General features: G+C 39.2%; 2 protein-coding genes across 5 annotated transcripts in view; one reads left to right on the plus strand and one right to left on the minus strand.

The window, feature by feature from the left end:
• LOC131954358 (zinc transporter ZIP13) overlaps positions 1-19599 on the minus strand; it is a 39192-nt gene that overhangs the window by 3091 nt on the left and 16502 nt on the right. For both annotated transcript variants that reach the window (XM_059317982.1, XM_059317991.1), the window contains exons 3-9: positions 2938-3042; positions 2549-2652; positions 1554-1826; positions 1218-1307; positions 547-660; positions 352-421; positions 151-250 (exon numbers count right to left, since the gene is read on the minus strand). In XM_059317982.1, the coding sequence (XP_059173965.1) occupies positions 151-250; positions 352-421; positions 547-660; positions 1218-1307; positions 1554-1826; positions 2549-2652; positions 2938-3042 (856 nt within the window). The remainder of the gene's footprint in view (positions 1-150; positions 251-351; positions 422-546; positions 661-1217; positions 1308-1553; positions 1827-2548; positions 2653-2937; positions 3043-19599) is intronic.
• The window catches only part of LOC131954318 (F-box/LRR-repeat protein 20), a 35869-nt gene continuing 26537 nt past the window's right edge, over positions 10268-19599 (plus strand). Inside the window, exons 1-2 of one of the 3 annotated variants that reach the window (XM_059317923.1) lie at positions 10268-10383; positions 15215-15389. In XM_059317923.1, the coding sequence (XP_059173906.1) occupies positions 15216-15389 (174 nt within the window). In that variant the 5' untranslated portion in view covers positions 10268-10383; position 15215. Of the gene's footprint in view, positions 10384-11308; positions 11358-15214; positions 15390-19599 lie in introns of those variants that run through there. The other 2 variants (XM_059317929.1, XM_059317915.1) reach the window with 2 other exon arrangements.

Consider the following 19599-nt stretch of genomic DNA (forward strand, 5'->3'; position numbering starts at 1 on the left):
AGCCTCATTAAAACCTACTCTTATACAATTAAACCTACCATCATTATCAATTAAACCTACCCTCATTATACAACTAAACCTACACTGATACAATAAAACCTACCCCCATTATACAATAAAACCTACCCTTTATTATAGCACTATACTTACCCTCCATGTTTTTCCTGTAAAAGGTCAGGTACTACAGTAACAAGGGCAATGTACATAAACCCCCCAGATGTGAAAGGCAGAATCCAGGCAGTTCTGTCCCCTGTAAACATGACACACATTTAGATAAGATTCTATTATCTTTCCACCCACAAGCACAGAACTAGCTAGCTCTACTGGACATGTTGCAACTCATGCACCAACCTGCAATTTGTGCTGATTCTGCACTCAGAGCTGTGATAGCACCAACAACCCCACCACTTGCTGTCAGAAACTGAAAGAATATATATATATATATATATATATATATATATATATATATATATATATATATATATATATATATATATATGGTGAAGAGAGGAACAAAGGTGCACCTGGACAAAAGTGTTTATTTACCTGGGCTTTAGCTGCCTTCCACCTGTTGAAGCCAGATCTGAGCAGGATTGCAAAGTCACCGACCTCATGTGGAATCTCATGGAGCAGGATGGCCAAAGTTGTGATCAGGCCAACCTAGGCAATAAAAGTAGAATGGCCAAAGTTGTGATTGGACAATACAAGAAGGATGGCCAAAGTTGTGATTGGACAATACAAGAAGGATGGCCAAAGTTGTGACTAGACAATACAAGAAGGATGGCCAAAGTTGTGAATGGACAATACAAGAAGGATGGCCAAAGTTGTGACTAGACAATACTAGAAAATACAAGATGGATGGCCAAAGTTGTGACTAGACAATACAAGATGGATGGCCAAAGTTGTGACTAGACAATACAAGATGGATGGCCAAAGTTGTGACTAGACAATACAAGAAGGATGGCCAAAGTTGTGACTAGACAATACAAGATGGATGGCCAAAGTTGTGACTAGACAATACAAGAAGGATGGCCAAAGGTGACTAGACAATACAAGAAGGATGGCCAAAGGTGACTAGACAATACAAGAAGGATGGCCAAAGTTGTGACTAGACAATACAAGAAGGATGGCCAAAGTTTTGGCTAGACAAAAGAAGAAGGAGGGCCAAAGAGACAGGTATACTACCTTAGTACTGATGTAAGAGACAGGTACACTACCTTAGTACTGATACAAAAGCTTCCAGCAACAGCTAGACCATGGGTGAAGTTGTCTACCACGTTTGCCATCAAGTTGAGGTAACCACTTACCTATAAAAGGATGAAGTAGATACACATTTTCACACAGTTACCATGTGTAGAATTGTTCATAAATATGTATTAACATATAAATATAACTAATGAAATAAAAGTAAAAAAAAAAAAAAAATTATATATATATATATATATATATATATATATATATATATATATATATATATATATATATATATATATATAGAAAGTCCATATATAAAAATTTACAAAATACTTTGTATACAGGGAAGCATGTCTTACTTTAATGTTGTTATTGCCAGAATCTTCATTATAATTTGCCTCTGTTCTGTTGTTATTTGAATTTGTATTTTTGCCACCATTGGCTAGCTGCTGAGTTTTATAACCATTGTGTAGAGATTCTCCCACTTTTAACCTGGATGTGTTCTGTTTGTGTTTCTTAGAGTTTCCCTTCTTGTTTTTTCTCTGACCCGCTTCCGCTGGGGTCCTGTGGGTCACCTGGGTCTTGTGCTTGACGCCATTTTTTTTTAGCACCTCATCACATGTGTCCTCCAACTGACAGAAATAATTGGGTAAAAAAATAATTTCAGAGAGGAGGGGTGGGGTGAGGTGGGTTTGACCTTGGTTAAACATTATACCAGATCATCTGACTATTATTTAGGTCATGTTTCTATTTTCTTATTTATACGTGCAGTATTTTAGCCCCTCCAACCCTTTTTGTCAAACAGCATCAAAGTGTATCAAATTTTCAAATTAACACCATTTTTGTTTTTTAAATGCTTCCTCCAATGTTACCTTATTTATATTACAAACATTTATCAACCAATACAATTTCCTGGGCAAATGGACCTCAGCCAAATGACTAGCCTTTGATTAGCCAATGATGTTTGATGTATTTAGTTCATTGGTGAAAATATTTTAGTTCACTTGAACTTTAATAAAAGTGTACTTTCTAAATACAAGTGTGTTTTCTAAATACCAGTGTGCTTTCTAAATACAAGTGTGTTTTCTAAATACAAGTGTTTTCTAAATACAAGTGTTTTCTAAATACAAGTGTTTTCTAAATACAAGTGTTTTCTAAATACAAGTGTTTTCTAAATACAAGTGTTTTCTAAATACAAGTGTTTTCTAAATACAAGTGTTTTCTAAATACAAGTGTTTTCTAAATACAAGTGTTTTCTAAATACAAGTGTTTTCTAAATACAAGTGTTTTCTAAATACAAGTGTTTTCTAAATACAAGTGTGCAGACTCTAAAAAGAAATAAACAGCTGCTCACAGGATCAAATTCATGCTCATCTCCCATCAGCTTCTCAATGATCATAAAGGAGAGAAGTCCAGTGATGACCCATAGACCCACTCTTCTGTGTGACCCGTGGTCATCTGGGGATGGAGAGGTACATAACATGACATGCACTGCTAGATCATGACATAGACCACTAGATCATCACATAGACCACTAGACCATGACATAGACCACGACATAGACCACTAGACCACGACATAGACCACTAGACCACGACATAGACCACTAGACCATGACAAGTAGCACTAAACCAAAGACCATGACACAGACCACAAGACAAGACGATTACCAAAATCACTAGACCATGACACAGACCACTACAGCTCCCACCACCTGTACCTGACCCATCTACCTGAACTCACCTATCTCAATGTGGGCCCAGACCTCAGGCAGCAGGTGTAAGAACACGTCCCCCAGTAAACTCCCCACAGCAAAACTCAGCATCAGCCGCAGCTTTTTGGCAGGAGCTGGGGAAGAAAATATGGTAGCCATTGTTGTAGTGGCTTTGTCGACACAACAATGTGTTGGGTGTAGCCCTAAAGTGTGTTTTCGGTAGATCGGTTTTCTACACCAGAAAAAACAAAACAAAAATAATATCTACTGCAAGCTGTATCCAAGCTTTTAACCATTAGCAGTCTAAAATCAGAACCATTAGGCCACAGAAACCAAGGGTGAATGAAAGCGAGTTTATTTATTCTACGGAGTAACTTAGTACAAAAAAGGAATGGGTTCACGGCTAATGACAACTGCTTGTGGTTTATTTGGTTGGAAGGAAGAGACAAATCTGGCACAGAATGTTTAGAGGTGCTAGAAAGTTGAGACAGTTCTGGTCTAACGACGACTGTGGTGAGAGAAGTGGCACGGACAATAGAACATAAAAATAAAGTGTGGCAGATTTGATACACCCCTCATATAACGTTCTAAAACAATTTCAGAGACAATATTTCGTTATAAAAACTACACCATACACAAAAAAAGATTGTATAACTTGTGTGAATTTTTAATTTGTTTTCTAGAGAAAGTTGATTGTTGTAGCTTCATTAGAAGCAAACGTTTAATTATGTTTACAAAAAAATTGGCAACTTTACACCAGTCACTTTAGGCCACTTTAGGCAACATCTCGTGGCCACTTTTCATCATCTCGTGGCCACTTCACATCTCATGGCCACTTTACATCATCTCGTGGCCACATTAAATCTCGTGGCCACTTTACATCATCTCGTGGCCACTTTACATCAACTCATGGCCACTTTACAACATCTCGTGGCCACTTTACATCATCTCGTGGCCACTTTACATCAACTCATGGCCACTTTACAACATCTCGTGGCCACTTTACATCATCTCGTGGCCACTTTACATCAACTCATGGCCACTTTACAACATCTCGTGGCCACTTTACATCATCTCGTGGCCACTTTACATCAACTCATGGCCACTTTACAACATCTCGTGGCCACTTTTCAACATCTCATGGCCACTTTACAACATCTCGTGGCCACTTTACAACATCTCGTGCCAACCTTAAAACATCATGTGGCCACTGTACTCCAGCTAACGAGTAAACTATCTCAAGCAATATCCTTCCTTAATCAGCTTCCGACAAACATCTAAAAATAGAACAGTCCATCAACCATTGACCAATGAAAACGGCGGGAAAACGATTACGTGCGGGGGACTGTCACCCTAGCGTGAAATATCGTCTATAGACCTGTAATGACGTCATGCTAATTTCATGTAGTCGCGCGCTGCTATACGAGCTGAATTTCGTGACGTTCATTGGGTGGAGGCCAAAACATGGAAGGAGGGATGACGTCACAAACATCCCTGCATGCAACAGACGAATTTTTTAAATTTTCAAACATCCGGTCCGTTCTCTGGTCGCTTTTTTCATCTGTTCTTTTTCTGTCTGGCCTGACTCGATACACACCCGATACATTTACTGACCTCTTAAGTATCGATATACACCATATACACACCCTATACATTTACTCAACTATTAAGAATCGATACACACCCGATACATTTACTCAACTGTTAAGTTTTGATACACACCCGATACATTTATTCAACTGTTAAGTTTTGATACACACTCAATACATTTTCTCAATTGTTAAGTATCGATTTTCCTTAATAAATAATAAGCTCGTTGCGCGCTGATACATCTGACATAATCGAATTCCTAAATTGTTGTGTGTGAGTGTGTGGGGGGTGTGTGGGGGTGTCACTTAGCTGGCTTCACGGCGACAAGTGTGCCAGAAAAATGTGTCGTAAAACCTGACGACGCCACATGTGATAGGTCAAAGACAGGCCGTAGACAGGTTAAGATCGCGGAGTTGAGTCAAACAACCGTAAAACAACAACATACCCCAGATGTCAGCTGATCGCGTTAAATGGGACTGAAAGGTCAGACATTCAGGTACACCTATAGGACAACAGTAACCTTCACCCCACCCCACCTCCTACACCACCCCACCCACCCACCCACCCACCCCACCAAACCTCACATTTTTTTCCTTTATAATTTCAATCTATAAAGTAGGAGATTTCTTGAGTTTCTAGACTTAGAAATGTTTCATAAAATAGACGAACAGTCGATGCCCACATATAGATCTACGAGCAAGTCACAACGTTCATGTGGTAATTAAAATTTTCAACTTGTCGAAGTCTAACACTACCATATGAGACAAAGGATCAATCAATAATGGATACATTCATGCTTGCATGGTCACTAATCATGTGCAAACTATCACAGCGGTGGCAACTATTTTCATACAGTTCGACAGCCCACACAATACCACACAACTTTGAACAACCCACACAATACCACACAACTTTGAACAACCCACACAATACCACACAACTTTGAACAACCCACACAATACCACACAACTTTGAACAACCCACACAATACCACACAACTTTGAACAACCCACACAATACCACACATTAAACAACCCACACAATACCACACAACTTTGAACAACCCACACAATACCACACATTAAACAACCCACACAATACCACACAACTTTGAACAACCCACACAATACCACACAACTTTGAACAACCCACACAATACCAAACAACTTTGAACAACCCACACAATGCCACACAACTTTGAACAACCCACACAATACCACACAACTTTGAACAACCCACACAATACCACACATTAGAACAACCCACACAATACCACACAACTTTGAACAACCCACACAATACCACACAACTTTGAACAACCCACACAATACCACACAACTTTGAACAACCCACACAATACCACACAACTTTGAACAACCCACACAATACCAAACAACTTTGAACAACCCACACAATACCACACAACTTTGAACAACCCACACAATACCACACTTTGAACAACCCACACAATACCACACAACTTTGAACAACCCACACAATACCACACATTAGAACAACCCACACAATACCACACAACTTTGAACAACCCACACAATACCACACAACTTTGAACAACCCACACAATACCACACAACTTTGAACAACCCACACAATACCACACAACTTTGAAAATGTGAGTCGACACCCCGCTCTAGATGCGTGCACTCAACATAAAGGAAAACCAAATTAATTTTAATAATGAGATCCTTCCGTGTGAGCGCCTATAGATCCATCAATCGTTCCCCCACCCCACTAACGGGCTCCCCCACCCCACCAACGCGCCAGAGTCGTCCCCCTCCCTCCCCCCAAAGCAATGAATTGTTCCAGCATTTGACGTGTATCACCCGGATCCAGCCAGTATTTATGTTCACAGAACGTAAGGTACACGTATACAGTTGACAAGACATATTCTAGACACAATCTTGACACACCCGGTTTTAAATGTATAGTCAATATCGATACTACTGTTATGGTCAATATATAACAAAATAATCGAATACCAACCAACCAACAATAAAACTGCCAAACAAAACTCACACAGAGAAACAAACTATGAAGAAAAAAGAAAAGATAGCCAACAATGTGAACGTATGTGTACAATTTCCGTTGTCGCATACCTGACGCCTACAAGAAACTTTTTCACGATTGAAAACAAAAGAGTAATAAAAAAAAAACAACAACACATAAACTTTTGATGAAGCCAGCTGGACAATAACGGCTGTATGTTGGATTAGTGTAAGCGTATTGATAGATCCTTTTTCAAAGCTAAAACATTGGACCATAATTACATGGATATCTTGATCTGATGGATTAAAATGTTGGACCATAATTTCATTAATATCTTGATCTGATGGATGAAAATGTTGGACCATAATTTCATTGATATCTTGATATGATGGATGAAAATGTTGGACCATAATTTCATTGATATCTTGATATGATGGATTAAAATGTTGGACCATAATTTCATTGATATCTTGATCTGATGAATTAAAATGTTGGACCATAATTTCATTGATATCTTGATCTGATGGATCAAAATGTTGGACCATAATTTCATTGATATCTTGATATGATGGATTAAAATGTTGGACCTTAATTTCATTGATATCTTGATCTGATGGATTAAAATGTTGGACCACAATTTCATTGATATCTTGATCTGATGGATTAAAATGTTGGACCATAATTTCATTGATATCTTGATATGATGGATGAAAATGTTGGACCATAATTTCATTGATATCTTGATATGATGGATTAAAATGTTGGACCATAATTTCATTGATATCTTGATCTGATGAATTAAAATGTTGGACCATAATTTCATTGATATCTTGATCTGATGGATCAAAATGTTGGACCATAATTTCATTGATATCTTGATATGATGGATTAAAATGTTGGACCTTAATTTCATTGATATCTTGATCTGATGAATTAAAATGTTGGACCACAATTTCATTGATATCTTGATCTGATGGATTAAAATGTTGGACCATAATTTCATTGATATCTTGATCTGATGAATCAAAATGTTGGACCATAATTTCATTGATATCTTGATCTGATGGATCAAAATGTTGGACCATAATTTCATTGATATCTTGATATGATGGATTAAAATGTTGGACCATAATTTCATTGATATCTTGATATGATGGATGAAAATGTTGGACCATAATTTCATTGATATCTTGATATGATGGATTAAAATGTTGGACCATAATTTCATTGATATCTTGATCTGATGAATTAAAATGTTGGACCATAATTTCATTGATATCTTGATCTGATGGATCAAAATGTTGGACCATAATTTCATTGATATCTTGATATGATGGATTAAAATGTTGGACCTTAATTTCATTGATATCTTGATCTGATGGATTAAAATGTTGGACCACAATTTCATTGATATCTTGATCTGATGGATTAAAATGTTGGACCATAATTTAATTGATATCTTGATATGATGGATGAAAATGTTGGACCATAATTTCATTGATATCTTGATATGATGGATTAAAATGTTGGACCATAATTTCATTGATATCTTGATCTGATGAATTAAAATGTTGGACCATAATTTCATTGATATCTTGATCTGATGGATCAAAATGTTGGACCATAATTTCATTGATATCTTGATATGATGGATTAAAATGTTGGACCTTAATTTCATTGATATCTTGATCTGATGAATTAAAATGTTGGACCACAATTTCATTGATATCTTGATCTGATGGATTAAAATGTTGGACCATAATTTCATTGATATCTTGATCTGATGAATCAAAATGTTGGACCATAATTTCATTGATATCTTGATCTGATGGATCAAAATGTTGGACCATAATTTCATTGATATCTTGATCTGATGAATCAAAATGTTGGACCATAATTTCATTGATATCTGATTCACCTCCCCCCCCCCCCACACACACCGAGGCATGCACGTGCGTGTTGAGTGGTGAACTCGGGCTCGTGCCAGCTCTGTCACGGGAGGCAACTGGGGCAGGTGAGATGAGGGGGAGGTAATTTGTAAGGAATGTAAGGGCGACAACAAATGACTGAATGTAAGGGCGACAACACATGATTGAATGTAAGGGCGACAACATATGACTGAATGTAAGGGCGACAACACATGACTGAATGTAAGGGCGACAACACATGACTGAATGTAAGGGCGACAACACATGACTGAATGTAAGGGCGACAACACATGACTGAATGTAAGGGCGACAACACATGACTGAATGTAAGGGCGACAACACATGATTGAATGTAAGGGTGACAACACATGACTGAATGTAAGGGCGACAACTTATGTAAGGGCTACCATGTGTAGCGAATTAATAGGCGAAAATCAATAGGGAATGTAAGGGCGACAATAAAATGCATGTTATTTTTTATACGGAACCTTCAATCAAGGCGACATAATTGAAAGAGAATATAACATGTGTAGTGTAAGGGTGATATTTCTCGCTGAAATAGAAATCGTCCTTTTCTCAACATACGAAAGTAAAACAGTAAAAACACAAAAACTGGATCTGATGCTCCCCGTGTATGAAAAAGTTTCCATTCGAACCGGACGGTCCATAAAGGCAAGTAAAGTAGAGTTCACCTGTTTCTGTGACCTCAGCATATGAAGGGATAGTGTCAGCACTATGCTCAAAAGCCTTTACTTTCCCTAACGTGAGTTAGGTACCCATCAGAGCTGGGTGGACTCATGGACGTTATACGAACAGAACCCGGATTCGAACTCGAGGTCTTCGGGTTAGTAGTTGTATTTCGCTACTATTCGAGTATTCCGTCCTTTGCTGTCCGTGTAGGGGGTCTAAAAACTGTACCAACGCATCGAACAACAGCAATGGTACCATGTCCACACCAACAATTGTACCACCACACGGAACAACAGCAATGGTACCATGTCCACACCAACAATTGTACCATGTCCACACCAACAATTGTACCATGTCCACACCAACAATTGTACCACCACACCCTTCAACAGCAATCGTACCATGTCCACAACAACAATCGTAACATGTCCATACCGTCACACCTAACAACAGCAATGGTACCATGTCCATACCGTCACACCTAACAACAGCAATGGTACCATGTCCATACCGTCACACCTAACAACAGCAATGGTACCATGTCCATACCGTCACACCTAACAACAGCAATGGTACCATGTCCATACCGTCACACCTAACAACAGCAATGGTACCATGTCCATACCGTCACACCTAACAACAGCAATGGTACCATGTCCATACCGTCACACCTAACAACAGCAATGGTACCATGTCCATACCGTCACACCTAACAACAGCAATGGTACCATGTCCACACCGTCACACCTAACAACAGCAATGGTACCATGCCCACACCACCACAAACAACAACAGCAATGACCACACCAGTGCCCCCATAGTTTTGATGACCCAAACATTTGTGAGTAATGCCGTGCCGTGATCCAACACACGGTACCGACTGAGTGCGAAAGTGTGCCACCGACGCGGAGTTACGATGGTTAGATGTGCGGCATCCGCTCCCAGAACTCTGCGCACGCCTGACCTGTTGGCATCAGCCAGGGTCATGGCCAAAACAAAACTAATACACCCCCCCCCCACCCCAGGTTATAACTCGAGTATCTTTTGATATTACAGTAGTAAAAAATGTGGGGGTTTTCCCGGTGATAAGTAAAGTGCTCCCCCCCCCCCCCCTACACACAAACACACACAAACCTAAGTGATCTGTAGATGTCAGCACACAGCTGAGGTAATGAGGAGGGAGCATTGACTGAATTGTTTCTTTTCTGGATTACACACGTTTTATGTTATGCTTGTAGTTACTAGTACCTAGCTTAGAAGGTAGTGTAGTGTTATGTAGTGTTATGTAGTGGAATTTTATGTGGTGTAGTGTTATGTAGTGTAGTGTTATGTGGTGTACTGCAGTGTAGTGCTAGTCGCATCGCATGCTAGCCGTTGTTATAGCAGTTGTTATGTTATGCGGCTGTGTTAGTTATATTATACCTTTGTGTTATCCCAAACTAGAGTAGAAATGTTTTGTTAGGTTCGCTGTGCCTGTTGTTATGGTATCTTAGATAATGGCGGCGATCTTTTGTTGTGGTAGTTGTCTTCATATTAATTAGCTATCGTACAAAAAGGTAGACATGGTTTTGTGATAGTAGTTGTCGTCAAATTGTTATGGTATCGTAATAAAACGATGTTTGGTCATGTACTAGCCGAGTCATCTCCCTATCATTTAGTACATACCCTAGTGTCTATTCATTGCTTAATTCTACAGTTCCATGGTGTCTATTCATTACTTTATTCCATAGTTCCATGGTGTCTATTCATTACTTTATTCTATAGTTCCATGGTGTCTATTAATTACTTGATTATATAGTTCAATGGTGTCTATTCATTACTTAATTCTATAGTTCAATGGTGTCCATTACTTGATTATATAGTTCAATGGTGTCTATTCATTACTTGATTATATAGTTCCATGGTGTCTATTCATTACTTGATTATATAGTTCAATGGTGTCTATTTATTACTTAATTCTATGGTTCCATGGTGTCTATTTATTACTTTAGTCTATAGTTCAATGGTGTCTATTCATTAGTGGAGTCTCTTAATTACTTGATTCTATAGTTCAATGGTGTCTCTTCATTAGTGGAGTCTATATTTCGTTAAAAAGTTTGAAGTTTAGACTTTGGCAACAAGAAAATCCTCTGTGCTCACCTTTTTGTTACATAAACATTGCTTCGTTTTTGGCAGGAGTTAGAAAAACAAAATGGTCCGAATTTTCGTTCTCAACGCATTAGAGTTTATTGAGGGTAATGATTTAAAAACAAAACAGTTTACAGACACATATGTGCAGATCTACGACATACATGTGTCATAGCCGAACATACAACATTGTTTGGTCTACATATAGAGCACACATCAACACACACATGTACACAGCACATACATGTACGCAACACACATATACACATTACACGTAGGTATTAACACATCACTGTACACATCAACACACATATACCCATGTAGCACAAATGTACACCTAACACACACGTTGGTCAGCTGCACACATAGTTTTTGTCTGTATTCAACACAATGTACATATTAACATACGAGGCTCACCTAGCAAGAAGGTAAAGAAAAGTGAGCAGACTAAAGCAAAAGTCATCGAGTGTGAGCTGACACAGACACTAATTGGGTACCAGAGTCATTAGCCTACCCGCACACAACCCCACTCACATAACCCCACTTACAGATCCCCACCCATACAGCACCATTAACATAGCACCTCTCACACAACACCTCTCACACAGCACCTACCTACTTCTTTAGCACGTAAGACACCTTTAGACATTCGTAAGAGTCCAAAATATCAATCTTTATAGAATTCTTAATAGATTTTTTTTAAAAAGACCCACGATGCCCTTGATATTAAAACTGTGTAGTTGGGTTTTTTCTGTTGCTGTGTCATTGCATTCCTGTTGGCATTGTAGTATAGCAGCATCATCTTGCTAGAGATCTAGAGAACACAGAGCCGTGTAGTATACCACGGTCCCAATGTCCTTATTATGAAGAAGTGTATGGTATCCTCTAGTCTATAAGTGTATGGTATCCTCTAGTCTATAAGTGTATGGTATCCTCTAGTCTATAAGTGTATGGTATCCTCTAGTCTATAAGTGTATGGTATCCTCTAGTCTATAAGTGTATGGTATCCTCTAGTCTATAAGTGTATGGTATCCTCTAGTCTATAAGTGTATGGTATCCTCTAGTCTATAAGTGTATGGTATCCTCTAGTCTATAAGTGTATGGTATCCTCTAGTCTATAAGTGTATGGTATCCTCTAGTCTATAAGTGTATGGTATCCTCTAGTCTATAAGTGTATGGTATCCTCTAGTCTATAAGTGTATGGTATCCTCTATAAGTGTATGGTATCCTCTAGTCTATAAGTGTATGGTATCCTCTAGTCTATAAGTGTATGGTATCCTCTAGTCTATAAGTGTATGGTATCCTCTAGTCTATAAGTGTATGGTATCTTCTAGTCTATACGTGTATGGTATCCTCTAGTCTATAAGTGTATGGTATCCTCTATAAGTGTATGGTATCCTCTACTCTAGTCTATAAGTGTATGGTATCCTCTAGTCTATAAGTGTATGGTATCCTCTATAAGTGTATGGTATCCTCTAGTCTATAAGTGTATGGTATCCTCTAGTCTATAAATGTATGGTATCCTCTATAAGTGTATGGTATCCTCTAGTCTATAAGTGTATGGTATCCTCTATAAGTGTATGGTATCCTCTAGTCTATAAGTGTATGGTATCCTCTAGTCTATAAGTGTATGGTATCCTCTATAAGTGTATGGTATCCTCTAGTCTATAAGTGTATGGTATCCTCTAGTCTATAAGTGTATGGTATCCTCTATAAGTGTATGATATCCTCTAGTCTATAAGTGTATGGTATCCTCTATAAGTGTATGGTATCCTCTAGTCTATAAGTGTATGGTATCCTCTAGTCTATAAGTGTATGGTATCCTCTAGTCTATAAGTGTATGGTATTCTCTAGTCTATAAGTGTATGGTATCCTCTAGTCTATAAGTGTATGGTATCCTCTAGTCTATAAGTGTATGGTATCCTCTAGTCTATAAGTGTATGGTATCCTCTAGTCTATAAGTGTATGGTATCCTCTAGTCTATAAGTGTATGGTATCCTCTATAAGTGTATGGTATCCTCTATAAGTGTATGGTATCCTCTAGTCTATACGTGTATGGTATCCTCTAGTCTATAAGTGTATGGTATCCTCTAGTCTATAAGTGTATGGTATCCTCTATAAGTGTATGGTATCCTCTAGTCTATAAGTGTATGGTATCCTCTAGTCTATAAGTGTATGGTATCCTCTAGTCTATAAGTGTATGGTATCCTCTAGTCTATAAGTGTATGGTATCCTCTAGTCTATAAGTGTATGGTATCCTCTAGTCTATAAGTGTATGGTATCCTCTAGTCTATAAGTGTATGGTATCCTCTAGTCTATAAGTGTATGGTATCCTCTAGTCTATAAGTGTATGGTATCCTCTATAAGTGTATGGTATCCTCTATAAGTGTATGGTATCCTCTAGTCTATAAGTGTATGGTATCCTCTAGTCTATAAGTGTATGGTATCCTCTAGTCTATAAGTGTATGGTATCCTCTATAAGTGTATGGTATCCTCTAGTCTATAGTGTATGGTATCCTCTAGTCTATAAGTGTATGGTATCCTCTAGTCTATAAGTGTATGGTATCCTCTATAAGTGTATGGTATCCTCTAGTCTATAAGTGTATGGTATCCTCTAGTCTATAAGTGTATGGTATCTTCTAGTCTATACGTGTATGGTATCCTCTAGTCTATAAGTGTATGGTATCCTCTAGTCTATAAGTGTATGGTATCCTCTAGTCTATAAGTGTATGGTATCCTCTATAAGTGTATGGTATCCTCTAGTCTATAAGTGTATGGAATCCTCTAGTCTATAAGTGTATGGTATCCTCTAGTCTATAGTGTATGGTATCCTCTAGTCTATAAGTGTATGGTATCCTCTAGTCTATAAGTGTATGGTATCCTCTAGTCTATAAGTGTATGGTATCCTCTAGTCTATAAGTGTATGGTATCCTCTAGTCTATAAGTGTATGGTATCCTCTAGTCTATAAGTGTATGGTATCCTCTAGTCTATAAGTGTATGGTATCCTCTAGTCTATAAGTGTATGGTATCCTCTAGTCTATAAGTGTATGGTATCCTCTAGTCTATAAGTGTATGGTATCCTCTATAAGTGTATGGTATCCTCTATAAGTGTATGGTATCCTCTACTCTAGTCTATAAGTGTATGGTATCCTCTAGTCTATAAGTGTATGGTATCCTCTAGTCTATAAGTGTATGGTATCCTCTAGTCTATAAGTGTATGGTATCCTCTAGTCTATAAGTGTATGGTATCCTCTATAAGTGTATGGTATCCTCTATAAGTGTATGGTATCCTCTACTCTAGTCTATAAGTGTATGGTATCCTCTAGTCTATAAGTGTATGGTATCCTCTAGTCTATAAGTGTATGGTATCCTCTACTCTAGTCTATAAGTGTATGGTATCCTCTAGTCTATAAGTGTATGGTATCCTCTAGTCTATAAGTGTATGGTATCCTCTAGTCTATAAGTGTATGGTATCCTCTAGTCTATAAGTGTATGATATCCTCTAGTCTATAAGTGTATGGTATCATCTAGTCTATAAGTGTATGGTATCCTCTAGTCTATATGTGTATGGTATCCTCTAGTCTATAAGTGTATGGTATCCTCTATAAGTGTATGGTATCCTCTACTCTAGTCTATAAGTGTATGGTATCCTCTAGTCTATAAGTGTATGGTATCCTCTAGTCTATAAGTGTATGGTATCCTCTAGTCTATAAGTGTATGGTATCCTCTATAAGTGTATGGTATCCTCTAGTCTATAAGTGTATGGTATCCTCTATAAGTGTATGGTATCCTCTAGTATATAAGTGTATGGTATCCTCTAGTCTATAAGTGTATGGTATCCTCTATAAGTGTATGGAATCCTCTAGTCTATAAATGTATGGTATCCTCTAGTCTATAAGTGTATGGTATCCTCTAGTCTATAAGTGTATGGTATCCTCTAGTCTCAATGATACCATCCCACAGTATGGATGCCCTAAGGATCGAGGATGCTGCCTTCGTGTCTGAAATGTCAAGGACAGACGCGGCCGAGCAGATCGGGCTCCTCAGACCCCCGGGCTCAGACAAGGCCACGGGCACCCCCAGCCCTGGGGCCAGGAGACGGAGGGGCTCCAAGACACCAAGTTACCACGCTAAAGAGGTAGATGACGTCATGGTGTGGCGGCTCACCCCCCCCCCCTGCCACTAACTACATCAACATTCCCCTCACCTTATTCAGCTGACCATGACCCCGCTGTGTCCTCACCCCCCCCCTCCACCATCAGCATGACCCCCACCCCCCTGATACATCCTGCAACTGATATACGTCACTAATCCGTGAAACTGACTGACGTAATCATGCATGGCTAATGAGATTTGCTTGTCCAATTAAAACAACTACCAGCATATTTAAAGCACGTGATCCCCATGGAATGTCAACATGTCTGATTATTTCCTGTGTACAAGCTGGTGGCAATATAAACTTTGTACAAGCTGGTGGCAATATAACATTTGTACAAGCTGGTGGCAATATAAACTTTGTAAAAGCTGGTGGCAATATAAACTTTGTACAAGCTGGTGGCAATATAACATTTGTACAAGCTGGTGGCAATATAACATTTGTACGCGAGCCTACAACAGAATCTGTGAGTGCATAACCCTGTTTGCAGCCTACCACTGTGGATGTCAAGACATCAAGTTCAAACAGTTATGTATATTCTGAAACTGCGCGAAATGAAACCAGATCTAAATTTGTAAAAATTTTAAATATATCGTTCCGTTTCCTAATGGGAGCTAAATCTATATCTTTATAAAACAACACAAACATAACCAACAAAAATCCAAATGATTTAGTTCTATAAACGAAGAAAATAAACCGGGAGTGATCTCCCCTAAACTTTCTCGAATATTCTTATTTAAAACAACAGGGAATGGCAACTCGGGATATAGACATGATTTTTAATCCATTTTTAATTACTTAAACTTTTTAAAATAGAATAGAATCTCGTAGAAAAAAGAATTGTACACCAAGTGAACGCAAAACAAAATGTGTATAATAGTGCGGAATATTATTAGTACTTTATAAATTCACATGCGTTTTTTTAAGAAATCGGAAATAGTGAAAAGTACTACTTCCGGTCAACGGAATATACTCAAAATTTGACAGAAGGCAGAGAATTATATCTTTTACTTTTCATCTATCTGAAAAAGTACTCAAGTTATAGGCTTTTGAAAAATTGACAGTAGAAAAAGTTCCACTTCTGGTTAACGGAAATCGCTCAAAAGTTGATAGGGATCTACGATTTTGATATATTAGTTATATATGAAATGTCATCAAACTAGCTGTAACGGTACTCAATTTATCGTGTTTACAGACACACACACACACATACACACATACAGACATACGGAAAAGATTGCAAAAGTATGTTTTTTCGACTCAGGGAGGTGTAAAACGTCGAGATTTGCAAACATCTCTATTTTTTTGCACGATTACAAGACTTTTCTGTATACTTCGTATACGAGAAAGTAAAAAAAAAAAAAAAAAAGCGAATGCCTCTAGTCAATGACATTAACAGCCGACATGTCTATTTTTACATTCACAAGCCATTTGGTTCGAGGCTAGCTTAGCCCTAGGTAGCCGGACTTAACAAGCACACTGGTGGAAAGGTCAAGAATTACGTCACCAAGAGGATCGCAGTAGGAGATAATTCTCCGTCACGTGATAGGTACTAAAAAAATGTCCACTGATGGTTAAATCAGATTAAGTTTTGGGTTAAATCAGATTAAGTTTTGGGTTAAATCAGATTAAGTTTTGGGTTAAATCAGATTAAGTTTTGGGTTAAGTCAGATTAAGTTTTGGGTTAAATCAGATTAAGTTTTGGGTTAAATCAGATTAAGTTTTGGGTTAAATCAGATTAAGTTTTGGGTTAAATCAGATTAGGTTTTGGGTTAAATCAGATTAAGTTTTGGGTTAAATCAGATCAGGTTTTGGGTTAAATCAGATTAAGTTTTGGGTTAAATCAGATCAGGTTTTGGGTTAAATCAGATTAAGTTTTGGGTTAAATCAGATTAAGTTTTGGGTTAAATCAGATTAGGTTTTGGGTTAAATCAGATTAAGTTTTGGGTTAAATCAGATTAAGTTTTGGGTTAAATCAGATTAAGTTTTGGGTTAAATCAGATTAAGTTTTGGTTTAAATCAGATTAAGTTTTGGGTTAAATCAGCTTAAGTTTTGGGTTCAATCAGATTAAGTTTTGGGTTAAATCAGATTAAGTTTTGGGTTAAATCAGATTAAGTTTTGGGTTAAATCAGATTAAGTTTTGGGTTAAATCAGATTAAGTTTTGGGTTCAATCAGATTAGGTTTCGGGTGTGTATATCTCCGGGGCAGGACGGGAGGGGGGGGGGAGTCTAAAGTCTAAATGTTGTTAACACTTTACCTTATGTGTGTAGTAGGGTTCAGAGTTTCTTCTAGGCATCTCTTCGGGGGGACCGCCCCCCCCCCCGAACGAAATGAAATTTATATAATTTATATAGAAAATATATACTTTTAACAGTGTCCGCCCCCCCCCCCCCCCGAAGAAAGTCTACCCCCCCCCCCCCGAAAATTTCAAGTGCTCCCCCGGAGAAAAAAGTCTGGAAGAAACACTGGTAGGGTTGAGGGAATAGTGTGTATCTTATTTGTTTGGTTATGTTGTCAGAACGTATCCTTTAACAATCGAGAGTGGTGGAGGGGTATAGCTAGTCAAACTGTATACATTAATCCATGAATTGTCATACTGAAGTGGAATATATTTGATCAGTTCTGTAATTTGTGCCGCCGAACAATTTTTTTCAAGACAAACTACACGATTGTACAAAAATGTGCCCACTGTTGGTGTCAAGCATCGAATCAATCTTCATCTTTAAACTCTGTACGTCAGAGTGTTTGTTTAAACCCTGTAACTATACACACGTTTAGATTTTCAAAAATGTGCCCAATAGTTTTAAAATACAGAAAGGCCCTCGATTATACTGCTTTTTAAATTCATTTTAAAAAAATGTTTGACACGAAAAATCAATCGATATAGTTGAGCGATCGTCAGAACGAGTTCGATTGTTGCACACAATAGCCAGTCAGGAAAAAATGGTTTGATCTTGAGCGTGGGACTAAAAAAAAATAATTGTTCGATAAATGACGGTCGTATGGAAATCAAACTGCTCCCTGCTGATGTCCATTCATTCAGCAGTTCGATCAAATCAATGGCATGTCACGGACTCTGGATAGACGGACTCTGGATGGACGGGCTCTGGATAGACGGGCTCTGGATGGACGGACTCTGGATAGACGGGCTCTGGATAGACGGGCTCTGGATAGACGGGCTCTGGATAGACGGGCTCTGGATGGGATGTGACGGGCTCTGGATAGGATGTGACGGACTCTGGATAGACGGGCTCTGGATGGGATGTGACGGGCTCTGGATAGACGGGCTCTGGATAGACGGGCTCTGGATAGACGGGCTCTGGATAGACGGGCTCTGGATAGACGGGCTCTGGATAGACGGGCTCTGGATAGACGGGCTCTGGATAGACGGGCTCTGGATGGGATGTGACGGGCTCTGGATAGACGGGCTCTGGATAGACGGGCTCTGGATAGACGGGCTCTGGATAGACGGGCTCTGGATAGGATGTGACGGACTCTGGATAGACGGGCTCTGGATAGGATGTGACGGACTCTGGATGTGACGGGCTCTGGATGTGACGGGCTCTGGATAGGATGTGACGGGCTCTGGATGTGACGGGCTCTGGATAGGATGTGACGGGCTCTGGATGTGACGGGCTCTGGATAGGATGTGACGGGCTCTGGATGTGACGGGCTCTGGATAGGATGTGAAACGGGCTCTGGATAGGATGTGACGGACTCTGGATAGGATGTGACGGGCTCTGGATAGGATGTGACGGGCTCTGGATAGGATGTGACGGGCTCTGGATAGGATGTGACGGGCTCTGGATAGGATGTGACGGACTCTGGATAGGATGTGACGGGCTCTGGATAGGATTTGACGGGCTCTGGATAGGATGTGACGGGCTCTGGATAGGATGTGACGGGCTCTGGATAGGATGTGACGGGCTCTGGATAGGATGTGACGGGCTCTGGATAGGATGTGACGGGCTCTGGATAGGATGTGACGGGCTCTGGATAGGATGTGACGGGCTCTGGATAGGATGTGACGGGCTCTGGATAGGATGTGACGGGCTCTGGATGTGACGGGCTATGGATAGGATGTGGCGGGCTCTGGATAGACGGGCTCTGGATAGACGGGCTCTGGATAGACTGGCTCTGGATAGGATGTGACGGGCTCTGGATGGGATGTGAAACAATGGAGCCCGTTT

This window comes from Physella acuta, unplaced genomic scaffold, assembly GCF_028476545.2.
Source record: "Physella acuta isolate Inbredline_101_S28 unplaced genomic scaffold, ASM2847654v3 ptg000078l, whole genome shotgun sequence".
NCBI classification, from domain to species: Eukaryota; Metazoa; Mollusca; class Gastropoda; family Physidae; genus Physella; species Physella acuta.